Source organism: Monodelphis domestica, chromosome 5 (genome assembly GCF_027887165.1).
Source record: "Monodelphis domestica isolate mMonDom1 chromosome 5, mMonDom1.pri, whole genome shotgun sequence".
Classification (NCBI taxonomy): Eukaryota; Metazoa; Chordata; class Mammalia; order Didelphimorphia; family Didelphidae; genus Monodelphis; species Monodelphis domestica.
The window spans coordinates 258,927,647-258,940,358 of record NC_077231.1 but is presented as its reverse complement, the minus strand read 5'-3'; the positions used below and the strand labels follow the sequence as shown (position 1 = coordinate 258,940,358).

At 36.0% G+C, this 12,712-nt stretch overlaps 1 protein-coding gene across 1 annotated transcript in view; it reads left to right on the top strand.

Annotated features, from left to right (window-relative positions):
• The window catches only part of MYO3A (myosin IIIA), a 274,518-nt gene that overhangs the window by 247,715 nt on the left and 14,091 nt on the right, over positions 1-12,712 (top strand). The window contains exon 32 of the mRNA XM_056800079.1: positions 9,495-9,598. Within this exon, the coding sequence (XP_056656057.1) occupies positions 9,495-9,598 (104 nt within the window). The remainder of the gene's footprint in view (positions 1-9,494; positions 9,599-12,712) is intronic.

Genomic DNA, 12,712 nt, shown 5'->3' with positions numbered 1-12,712 from the left:
CAGTTTCCTCATCTGTAAATTAAACTGGAAAAGGAAATGGCAAACCACTCCAAGAAAATTCCAAATGAGTTCATGAAGTCAGACCTGACAGAATCACTAAACAACAATTTCCTAACCCAAATCTAAGCACCATTTACCTGCATCCTAAGAACTTCATTAATACATAAACTGACATGAATTGAGTTAAATCACACCATTGCTGAGCCTAGAGTAGAAATCTGAATAATGGAATTAGCCTGCCACACAAGTGTTAACCTTTCTCTTATCCAGACATCATTTAGAATTTTTACCATTTTTATACCAGTATTCAGTACACAGAGAAGCTATCTTGTTAAACTATAAAAGGCAAACTTCCTGCACTTTTTAGTCAGTCATATCTAATGGAGTTTCATAGAATTTGTGTGGTTTTCAACAGCTACATACGTATAAACAGTAGCTAACACTGAGTTTTACATATAGTAATTAAACTGAGTACCCTTGACAATTTCTTTTCTTTTTTTCTTAAACCTTTACCTTCTATCTTAAAATCCATACTAAGACAGTCCCAAGACAGAAGAGAGAGGAAAGGGCTAGGCAATGAGTGTTAAGTGACTTGCCAACAGTCACACAGATAAGAAATGAATGAGGCCAAATTTGAACCCTTGATCCCCGGACTTCAGACCTAATTCCTTATGCACTAAGCCACCTAGTTGCCCTGTTCGACAATTTTTTAACAACTTCATTGTACCCAGTGATATCCTAAAGATCTTCTGATTCCTAATTACAATGCAAATGCCGCACTTAGACTGGATGATCTAACACTATGTAATTCAATGAGGACCAAAAACTAAATTGCTTTTGGGGGGAAAAAAAGAATCTAACATTTGCCACATAAGAAGAAACTATTAAATGCTTGTTGGATTTAATTCATTTGAATGCTCAGAGGTTGAGGAAGAAAACCTCCCCAAGTAAAATAAATTCCTGGAAGGCCATAAAAAATTTTTAATTGCTTTTTGAGGTATATAACACAGTAATTATTTTCTCATATAGAATGCTTACAGGTATTGATCATGTGCAGTTTCTAGTATTTTATTGATAAATGTTTATTTTTGCTTTACCATTGTCAAGAAGTTAGCAGAAAATTAAACAAAATGATATTGTGTCCAAAATTATTACCATATGCATTAAAAATAAATGGTAAAAATTGTATCCCATAAGAATAAAAAGCAGCTACATAATGTAACACCAGAATAAAATGCTTTTTTAATAGATTTTTAAATTTCAAAAAGGATAATTTATTTCTGCATCACTGAAGTATTTCCACATTTTCCTCTAGCCATGTAAATGTAAGGCTACTCACCAAGGGTAACTAAAAATACAATCCAAGGAAACTGAATGAAAATTAAGTGATTCTTAAGAACTACATCCTGGGATAAAGTTACCCTGAGGTGCAGCTAGATGGATCATTGGACAGTGGATATATTGTTAAGAATGGAATCAGAGAGACCTGAATTCAAATTCCACCTCAGATGCTTACTTGGCTATGTGACTTGGGTAAACCACTATTAATCTGTTTGCTTCAGTTTCCCCATGGGCAAAATGGGGATAACAATAGCACCTGCCTCTCAGGAGTAGTTTAGGCTCAAATGAGATATTAGGCTTACTTGGGACTTTTTCTGTCACCTACCAGGTGCTTAATAAATGTTTGTCTTTTTCTTTCTCTTCAGACACACTATAAGATCAAGTGAGTCTCTCTCTAACAGTCAGAAGCAGAGCCCATTCAGTGGTTTTCATTGAGACAATTGTCTCAAATTGCAGTTGAAAAATTAAGTTTCAGTTTTAAAGTGGACACTTTGACTTCACAAAAGCCTTGGGGGTCTCACTGGAATTGATGTTTCTAATAGGTACCTAAAAGGCTATCAAACCTTTTTGCGTATTACCTTTTAACTTTGGCAAAATTGCTTGATTTCTTCCTCCTCCACAATAATGATCAGATTCACCCTAACAAGGAATAACTGAAAGTTATATTTTTTCCTGTCCTGAGATGAGCCAAAGATTCTCACACATTTGTATCAACCAGAGAGTGTTGGCAGATGACAAAAAGAAATCTGTCCAACATGGCCTGGAATAAGGAATCGCCTCCATTTTAAAAAAAAAAACTTTGACTACTTAATTATTTATCCTGGCCTCTCTGTGTTTTGCAAAAATGAATAATTTTTTAAAAACTTAATAGTATCTTTTTACCTATTCCCTAAATTTATTTTATATATTTAATATGAATATATGTTTATTTTATTATCATAATATAATATTTACCTATTCCCTAGACATATAGGCGTATTTCTAAATGATGTGATTTCATTAAAGCATCTGTGCTATGTCAATATTCAACCAGAACACATGAACACAACATGTTACCTTTAGGATGTAATAAAAGGATGTAGTAAACACCTATTATGTGCCAGGCACTGTGCTAAGTACATTACAAATATCTCATTTGATCCTCACAACCTTGGGAGGTAGGTGCTATATTTATCTCCATTTTTCAGGTAAGGAAATTGAGATAGTCAGAAGTTAGGTGACTTTCTCAGGGTCATACAGCTAGTAAATATCAGAAACAGAATTTTAATTCAGACTGGTATCCCTTATCTGAAAAATGCAGGGGTAGGACTAGTGACATCTAAGGACCCTAAGCCCTAAATCTATGATCTTATAACCTCCGAATTTCTCTTACAACACTGAGATTGTGAACAAATTCCTTGAGGGCAAATACTGTCTTTTGGTCTCTTTTTCTATCCTTAGAATTTAACATAATGCTTGGCACATAGAAGGTGCTTAAAAAACATTTGCTGATTACCTGAGGTCTTCTTGATCGAAGACCCAGCTCTCCATCTCTTGCCACAGCTAACGGACTCATTCTAGCACCTATGACTTTAGCTTTCGAAGATAACATGCAGACTATGTGCTTTGAATTGTTCTTCCTCAGTGTACACCTAGAACTCTTTAACAAATGGGCACTCATTTGCAAGATGACTGCAACAGGTGTTTCAAGCATCTAATTTTTTGGTCCTCAAAGCCATAGAATCATGAGCAGTGAGCTGGCTGAGTGGATAAAGCACCAAGACTGGGGTTGGGAAGACCTGGATTCAAATCAGACACTTCCTAACTATGTGACCCTGGGCAAGTCACTAACCCCACTGCCTAGCCCTTATTGCTTTTCTGTCTTAGAATTGATACTGACAAAAGGTAAGGGGTATTTTAGCAAAAGGATTATGGGATCACAGATTTAGAGGTGAAAGAGACAAGTGATGTTATTTAGTGCAACCTCTCGTTTTATAGTAGAAAGAGTTAAACCAATGAGAAGTTGTGACTTGCCCAGGTCACACTTCTAGTGCCTGAGGCAGGATTTGAACCCAGTCTTCCAGTCAATCCAGTCAATCTAACAAACAAGTAGCATAATAAAGGTGGAGGTGTGACAACTTTAGGGAATAGGAATGTCTCTCTTGTTACCATCTCAATCAGATCTATCTTTGCCTTTTCCTGATTTTCCCAAAGTTTGTAATGCAATCAGGAAATAGGAAGGACAAAGGCAGCATGCCCCAGATGCAGAAAAGTATAGCCAGAATGGGATGGTGTACTTCTCAGATCACCAAGAAGCAGGTGCATTTTGAGTCAGAGGACTTGGGTTCAATTCTCAACTCTGCCACCCACTTGTGTGATCTTGGTTGAGTCATTTTACTTCTCTTGTTCCCATCTTCTCTAACTGAAAAATGCAGGGCTTGGATGAGGGACTTCTAAGCCCTAGGTCTATGATCTTAAGAGCTCTGAATTTCCTACTCACAACACTGAGGCTGTGGGTAGCACACTGAGATAGTGAAGAATTCAAACCAGAACTGGGGGAAGGCTAGAACCATGGGATAAAAGAAAGAATAGCTGTGAAAACAGGGTCATAAAACTGGTTGTTAAGACAGAGCCATGGATATGGAACTAGGTGATAAGTTGGGAATTGAGTATTGGAATCCAACAATAAGCATTTAATAATGACTTATATGATATCAATTTTATAAATATAGTACATATTTATATATTATATTATTATATATGGTTAAATAATGATATAATCTAATTACATAGTAGGTTATATATTAATATATTTTGACATGTATATAAATAAATCTATAAATATTATGTTTCAATGATATATAAATAATAGTAATTTAACAATCACTTGATGTGGGACAGCTAGGGAGCACAATGTGTAGAGCATCAGGCATGGAGTTAAAGGGACATGGGTTCAAATCTAGCCTCAGAAACTTCCTAACTATGTGACCTAGACAAATCACTTAACTCCTGTTTCCTAAGTCTTACCAAAAAAATAATAAAAACCTCTTCATATTTTCCATGCACTATACTAAGTAGTGGGAATACAAATCCAAGCATAAAAAGACAGTCTTTGTCCTCAGGGAGCTTATTAATAGAGAATGACTGCGCAAAAAGGTGCCTGAAAAGTGAGGAAAGGGGAAGGTAACAGGACAAGGGAGGAAAAGCAGAGAACATCCTGAGAGTCAGTAGTGCAGCCCTAAAAAGGAATAAAGCCAAGTCTGGCCTGAGCTTTTTTCTTAAAATGGAGGTTCTGGGAGGAAACAGCTAATCAGAAGAAATCACCACAAGAGCAAAGATTATTACCAATGTGGAAGGTCCAGGAACAGAATGAACTTCCAGGATGAAGAAGTTTTTTGTGACATGAAAGAGAAAGACTTGAATTAGGAGCACAGCCTGGAACATGTAGCCATGAGGTAGAACACCAGGCAGACAGGTTCTCTCTAAATACTGAGATTCTGAGCAAGCATAAATGCCATAGAACAGAGCAAAGTGAGTGGTCAGAAGTCCAAGACAATATGTAAGGAGCAGGACATCGTTGGGGGCCGTAGGTTCAAGTCAAAGTGTTCAAACTGGCCCAGGATTTCTCTATGGTTACTGTCAAGGTCAGAACTCATCCCAGACTGGTCAGCCTGGGTCTTGAACACAGCACCAGATGATTTGGAATTGCTGCCTAAAGACAAAAGGAAGAAAGACCAGAAGATGCTTCTGACAAATGAAAGAGTACAAATATCATCAGGTAGTTCAGCCATCACAATAAGTCAATGATGCTCCCTTTGTACATTCTTCTTTGTTGGCTAGTTCATCATACTTGACTGGGAATATCTTCAAAAGGAAAAACTAGAAATTTTTTAAACCCTTCCCTTCCATCTTAGAATCAATACTATATATCGTTTCTAAGGCAGAAGAGCAGTAAGAGCTAGACATTGAGAGGATGGTGTCTTGCCTAAAGTCACATAGCAAAAGAATCTGAGGCCACATTTGAACTCACGATCTCCCATCACTATTTTTTGCTCTAAATCTACTGAGCTATCTAGCTACCCCCCAAACTAGGAATTTGAAGGAAAGAATTACGTAAGTGTAACAAGTAATTTTCCATCCAGGAATCCAATTTCTGATTTAGACGTTTGACATTTATCGAAATGACACAAAGTGCACATATTTAAATAGAATTTTGCAATTAATATCTGCTTCATTAAAATGATGAAAATGTGGTGAAATTTAATTTTCTAAAGCAAACATTGGGAAAATTGCTGTAGGCCTTCCAAAGACAAAGAGAGAAAGAGAGAGAAATAATTCTCCACTCATCCCAGAGGGAAAAGAATGAATATTTTAATAGCTAAAACAATAAAAGTAATCAGTACCACAACTACAATTTAAATTAATATCATACCTTCCGGCAGTTCAATATGTCAGTAACCTTTACAGGCTAATATCCATCACACACAAAAATTACACAGGTAATTTTTTTAGTGCCAACACTGATACATGGCTCATCGTTTATTATTATAAATGTTTATGTCATTTTTGTAATTAAGGAATTAGGATAACAGAAGTAGACGTACTTTGTACTTCCCCCAAAGGAACAAAGATTTTGAGAAAAAAGATAAGAGGAGAGAATAAATATCTGTTCCTTCTGAAATATGTGGGTGTTGTCAATTGTATAATAGTGGTCTGGCACTCTAAAGGGGTACTATCAAATGGCTCTGTTCATTTATTGATGGTTAGAATTGATGGAAAACTATTGTTTTCATGACACCATCTTTTAAAAGCTATTTACTGCAAGAACCCAAAGTCTCATGCTGTAGGTTACTCAAGTTAAAATAAATAAGTCAATTAATAAACAAGGACTAAAATAGCAACCGATTCATCTTTGTATTACTGCAGAAATATATTTTATTACATTTTGCTCATTTTAATAAAGTTAAAAATAAATATTAATTGTAAACTTTTAAGTAAAACTTTTCATCGTGTATTTAAATGTCTAAATCAAACATTCCATTCCTAATAGAAATGTAAGTATTTATTGAGTGCCTGCTGTTTTCTCAGCTCTGTGGGTATTCTCAGAACTGAGTCAACCAACTGAAGTGGAATCAGTCAACAGAATATTCTGTGTGCCTACTTGTGAATTGCACTGTACTAAAGGCTGTGCAGAATAAGGACATAAGGCATGGTTCAATTCTTGAAAAGCTTAAAATCTCAATTGAGGATGATTTCTTCACATATGAAAAATTACATATTAATATTAATGTAATATATGAATAAATTTCAACTGAGTGGTACAGGAATAAATGGTACAGTTGTTGAGAGGAAAGAAAGATAGCTTTGGGCTAGGATGGTATACAAAGATGGGGCTTGTGCTATGCCTTGAAGAATGTGTAGGATGAAGATGGGAACTGTCAAGGTCCACCTGTGTCAGGAGCCACTGATCAGAAGGCAGTGTAGACATGTGTGTATGCATACACACATATTCACATACATACATATATGATATTTCAAAAGTGTTCATGAAGTTTTAAGCTATTAAATCTTCAAGTGAAGCTATTAAAAACATGAAGCTACACTAAAACTTTGGGGCCATCCTCTCTCTCTCTCTCTGTGTCTCTCTCTCTCTCTCTCTCTCTCTCTCTCTATATATATATATATATATATATATATATATATATATGTACATTTACATATAAAACTACCACGTCTTCCTACAAGACTTACAAAGTGATTTCCATTTTTTATCTCGAGACCTCATAATAACTATATTAAATCAGTACTACAAGTCCTGCCCCAATTCTTTGGATCAAAAAACTGAGACTCACAGTAGTTAAGTGAATTGCTCGGGGTGACATAACTAGTAAATCTCAAATCGTGATTCCTCACCACCTCTTCTAATTCCAGTCCATTCTCCCCAGTTCACCATGCTGTTTTGGGTAGTGCTGGCCCTTCTCTGCTTGCCTCTTCATTCCACAGTCCTGGATCTCCCAAGTAGCTTCATTTTCAGCCTCCAAGCTAACTATTCCCTAAACAGGAAACAAATATAAAAGTTCCTAGATGGAAACAAAAGTTGAGCTCAGCACCAGGGTCCTAATTATTGCTTATCCCTTTTACTGTTCTGACCTTTGATATCTACACTTGTTCAGAGCCACTGGTCAACTCTTATTTTAGGAGTGGCATCCCCTATAGATAAACACACACTGATCTATTCACCTCATCCTAGATCCCCAACTCTGGCTCAACCTCCGGTTCCTGAGTCCTTCTTCAGGCTTGCCCTACTCCATGTCCAACCCATGTCCCTCATTACAGTCTTGGGACAGCTCTCAAGAGTCTACCTCCTTATTCTGTACCCACAAACTACTGGCACCTATGTGTCCAGTGCTAAAAAAAAAAAAACCTACTTTGAAGACAGGTAAAATATAGATGGGTAAGAGGTATGATTTCTTTGCTTATAAGAGTAACTGAAATAGAGGGCTTCATTGAAGACTCTCTAACAGAAAATGCTAGAAAGGTAGGTTGGGGCCACCTTGTGGAGTACCTTGAATTTTAGGTCAAGGAGTCTGGACTTTATTCCATAGGCTGCCAGGTGCTATCTATGTAGACAGCCATTGGAACAATTTTGTGCTAAGAAGCTATTGCAGAAATAAATGATAAAAATAATAAACGTCTAAACCTAAAGTAACAGCAATAGAAATGGAAAGGCAAAGACAGACTCAATAAAGCATAAAAAAGAGCCATAAATGAATTTTTAAACATTTTTTAACATTCTATTTAATTCCTCTCCAAAAGTTACAGTGTATATATAAGCTATTTTGTTTGATGACTTCCTAGCAGCTGTGCCTCTTTCAAACATTGACTCATTGTTTGAATTCAAAACCCATTGCCAACATACATCAGATATCACTTACTAACAACACCAAAGCCCGTGACAGATTGAATTTACCCAATTGTGTACCAATAGTCTGTACAAGTGTTGGGTTGAGAAAGGATGGATTAACATTTTTACTTGGATATTTTTGCCAAAGTATGTAAAAATAACTATTTGGGGCTGGATCCAACTTAGAGAAAACTGACATGTGAATTTAAAGATTAGGCATTTTAACTTTGTAAACCAGTAATGTTAACAAAAATTATTGTTACAATAAATATAATGGTACCAATTGTCCTGAAAAAAAGTTCTATCAATACTTAGCTCATAGTATTTAGTAGCATCAAGAATAGCCCATAAGTTAAAAGACAAAATTAAAATCCAAAAATAAATTGATACAAGTCAGTATAATAGAATGGCCAAGAAGGATAATGTTATCTTAAGCTATATTAAGAGAAGTATAATTTCTTAGAATAAGATCATGATAGTCTAACCATCTTTTACCCTCATGAAACCAAGTCTTGAGTATCCTGTTCCATTATGGTCACCATATTTAAGGAAGGATCTTGATAAGCTAGAGAGTGTCAAGGAGGGGAGAAACAGAATGATGAAGGGGGTTGTAAGTTCACGCTTCTATGAAATGAGCAATTTCTTCACATATTACATATGTGTATATGTCTGTCTCTGGATGTTTGTATATATACACATGGATAGATCACTAGCATTATATAAATGCCCAGCCCTTGTCACAAAGTAGGTGTATGATGTTAGGCATACATAGGCATATATAGGCATATATAAATATTATAACTATACATTCATTATATATATATATATATGTACATACATACAGGTTTTCCCTAAAGTCTTCATGCAGTTTTGAGCTTTAATTTAATACTTAAAACTACCCAGGATAATTTACAAGTTGAGAATATATATATATATATGTTCATTGCATTGAAGGAAATAGGGGAAAGGATATTAAAAGAGTAGCAGCTTACCTTCTTCACAATTTCAAAAATGATACTTTCTACTTCTTATAATTTCATTTTATTCCTCAGCCACTTTCTGCCCTTCCTTCCTACTTCCCTCAAGCCTAGGTCAGATAGGGTGGTCAGAATCTGAAGAGGAATGTAAGCAAGTAGAAGTAAACTATCCCAATTTCTTCTTTTTCTAGCCTCAAATGTATATGTAAATTCATGTCCATATGAAATATAAAAACAAGTTTGATAATAGAGCTATTAAATAGACTACTTATTTCTCAATGCCTTTGTTATAGGTGTCTCTAAAGAAGAGCCAAAAATATTGAGACCTCCAAGACGACCATCAAAACCGAAAACATTAAATAATCCTGAAGATTCCACATATTATTATCTGTTAAATGTGAGTGGTTATCTGTGTTCTTCCAGTTTTAAAATTCTATTCTATTCTGAAATGTCACAGTCTAGAGTCCAGCCCCACTCATGGCTCTAGGGGTCCTTGGTAGGTGGATCAGATAGGCAAAATGAGAAATGGAAGGCAGTTCTGTGTATATGTTTCTGCCTGGGGCATGCTCTGCATTAAGTGGCTGCTTCGCCATGCCCAGGTTTAGCCTTTATTTTTATACCCATTTTTTTGACACACAGATACATTATTCAACATACATGTTTGAGTAATGATAATTGGATATGTGATACATTAACTTTTAACAAATTGTTTCATAACTATGTTGATTTTTACAGGAAACACAAAGGTTCTACAGAAGATAAATTATTTCATCACAGGTGGCTTAATTTTCTCATTAACCTGTGAGAAGTTTTGAGCTTACAGACAATCAAGGAAAATCACTTATTACCTTTAATTATAATAAATAATGAATTAGAAATTCTAGAGACAATTCAACAATCATAGCAGTGAGGTTGAGAGATCAGAGAGATACTGAGAACACAATTCAAATGTAATATTAGGCTAATCATTTTTCAGGGTTTACTAGGGAGTTTCTCAATGGAAGTTTTGGTTGGTAGAATCAAGTCACTGAGGCATGGTGGAGCTTGGTGTACCTGTATAAGTCTTTCCTTATGAATGATTTATGTACTGTCTTTAGGAGAATGAGTTTCAGTACAGGGGGAGTAGAGGACATTCTGGGCTTGGCTTGTGGGTACAGCTTTTGCTAGGAATTATGTACCTAAGCAAAAGTTAATCCATAATAGTCTTTTGGGTTTGTTTTTGTGAGTCTAATCTTTTGGTGATATTTTGGGGAAATAGTGTGCAAGCATTTTGCTCTTATATTACTTTTTCTGAGACCAGGGAGAGGACAACAATCATGTAAATTTCATTAATAAGGGATGTTGATGAGAGAAGTCATGCAGAGGGGGCAGAGTGGATGATTCCATTCTGACAAGGAGCCACTTTGTGACTTCCTGGCTTCCACATGTGGCTGTGTCAAGACATTGTGGCCTGACAGCTCCCAGCACTGAAATTCAATACATAGGAGTCACCAAAGGCAGGTGGAAAGATTACAGCCATAATGAGAAAGATTAGGACATATGTTGACAATACTTAATCCTTTACCACTTGAGAGACACTATGCTTATTATGATAGTACTTCCCTCAGAATTCTTGCAACTAAGACCATTCCTTGACAAAATTCTGGACCAAGAAAAGGTTGTTTAAATTCTCCTTCTAATTTCACTTTCAGTGCCTATATTTCCCTCCCAAAGTACTCATGCCACCTCATGCCTCCATCTTGGCTACCCCAAGATCTACTGTACCTCAAAGCAGTGCATCATGCTCAATATCTTTCCTTATTTCCCCATCTCCCACAAAAATCTTGTAGCCGTCCTATTTGCTTAGAGTCCTATTCTCAGATGATAAAAACAAATTATGTTGGTATGTTTATGGTTAGTGCCTTGATAACTATTCTTCCCTACAAGAATTTTCACTTTAAAGAAAGATTTCTAGAAAAAAAATTAGAAAAATTAGAAAAAAGAGAATTAGCCAATGGTGACAATTCTAGTCACAGTGGTAAGCTGATAGACACATATTTGAAGTGGATCTTATAAGGATCTCTGCCTCCACATTAAGACACATGATTCAGTTAAAATATCCCCAAAGATTGTTCATGAGTCAAAATTGACCCCTAACTCTACTTAAAGCCATTCCAAGGATGCCATGTACCCATCCTAGCCTGTGATGACTTTGTGTCCATTGTTTTTTGAGTATCAATTACCCCTCACAGAGAAGAGAGAGAAGGCAAAGCCCAAATGTTTATCCCTTATAATGCAAAAAAAAAAAGTCAAGGAATAGAGGCATAGACACACACACACAAACATACTAAATTCCACTCAAAAAATAATGTATCTTGAGATTAGAACACACACATATAGGTAAAACATGCTAATTTTTCATCTTGAGTCTCTCCACATTCTTGAGTACCCAAAGAAGCTGTGAGCCTTTACTGATCTTCTGTGATTTTTCCCAAAGCCAATAAGCTACCAGACCTTTCAGTCTAGGTTCAGTCACAGGTACTTCCTCACTGTATAGCCTGGAGAACCTCTGTGAATATAAACTTCCTCATCTGTAAAAATAGGCATATTTATCTGCTCTTCTTTTCTTCACAAGGTCATTGTATAAATCAAATAAGATCATTTGTAAGTGCTATGTAAGTAGGATTGTCATTATTAGAACATTTACCCAAAAGAAAAGCAGTCATTTAAATTTTCCACTCACGGATCACAGAACTAAGGTCCTTAATATTGTTCTTTAAAAAGCATTCCTGAATAACCAGCATTTGATTTTGCTAAACATGTCCAAAAAGTCAATCATGAAAGAATCGGAGAAAATGGGCAATTCCAGGTGACCCAAATGCATTTGGTTGTCACCATGAACAAGCCGTGGTCCAGAGTAAGATATGTGTATTGATTTTCTCTCCTGCACAGAATAAGAAGCTATTGGACTGACACCTATATGTAGAAAGACATAAAAAGAAAAGCAGTGACTTAGGGTAAGACGTTTCAAAGCAATATATGAGGTTTCCATTACAACAGACATCAAGTGGAAAGTGATGCTTATTGATCTATATTTAACAGCAACAAAATAATAGATTAAAATGACTTTATTCTCATTGGAAGTCATTATGATGGATTTTGAGCAGATGAAGTCAAAAGTCTCTTCCTAAGATTAAAGATTTAATCAGTCTAGGGGCAAGTACTCATGAAAGTACTTTCAGTGGAAAGAGCTCTAAATTTCCGAGAAGACTTGGGTACAAGTCTTGAATCTTCTGCGTGCTACCTATGTGACTTGGTACATTTAGTGTCCCCCAGCCTCAGGTTCTTCATCTTGAAAATAAAAGAACTAGGGAAAGCATAATGGATAGAGTGCCAAGCCTGGAGTTGACATGGGTTCAAATCTAGCGTAAGACACTTCTTAGCTGTTTCATCCTGGAAAAGTCAATTAACCCCAATTGCCCAGCCCTTGTTGCTCTTCTGTCTTAGAACTGATACTAAGACAGAAGTGAAG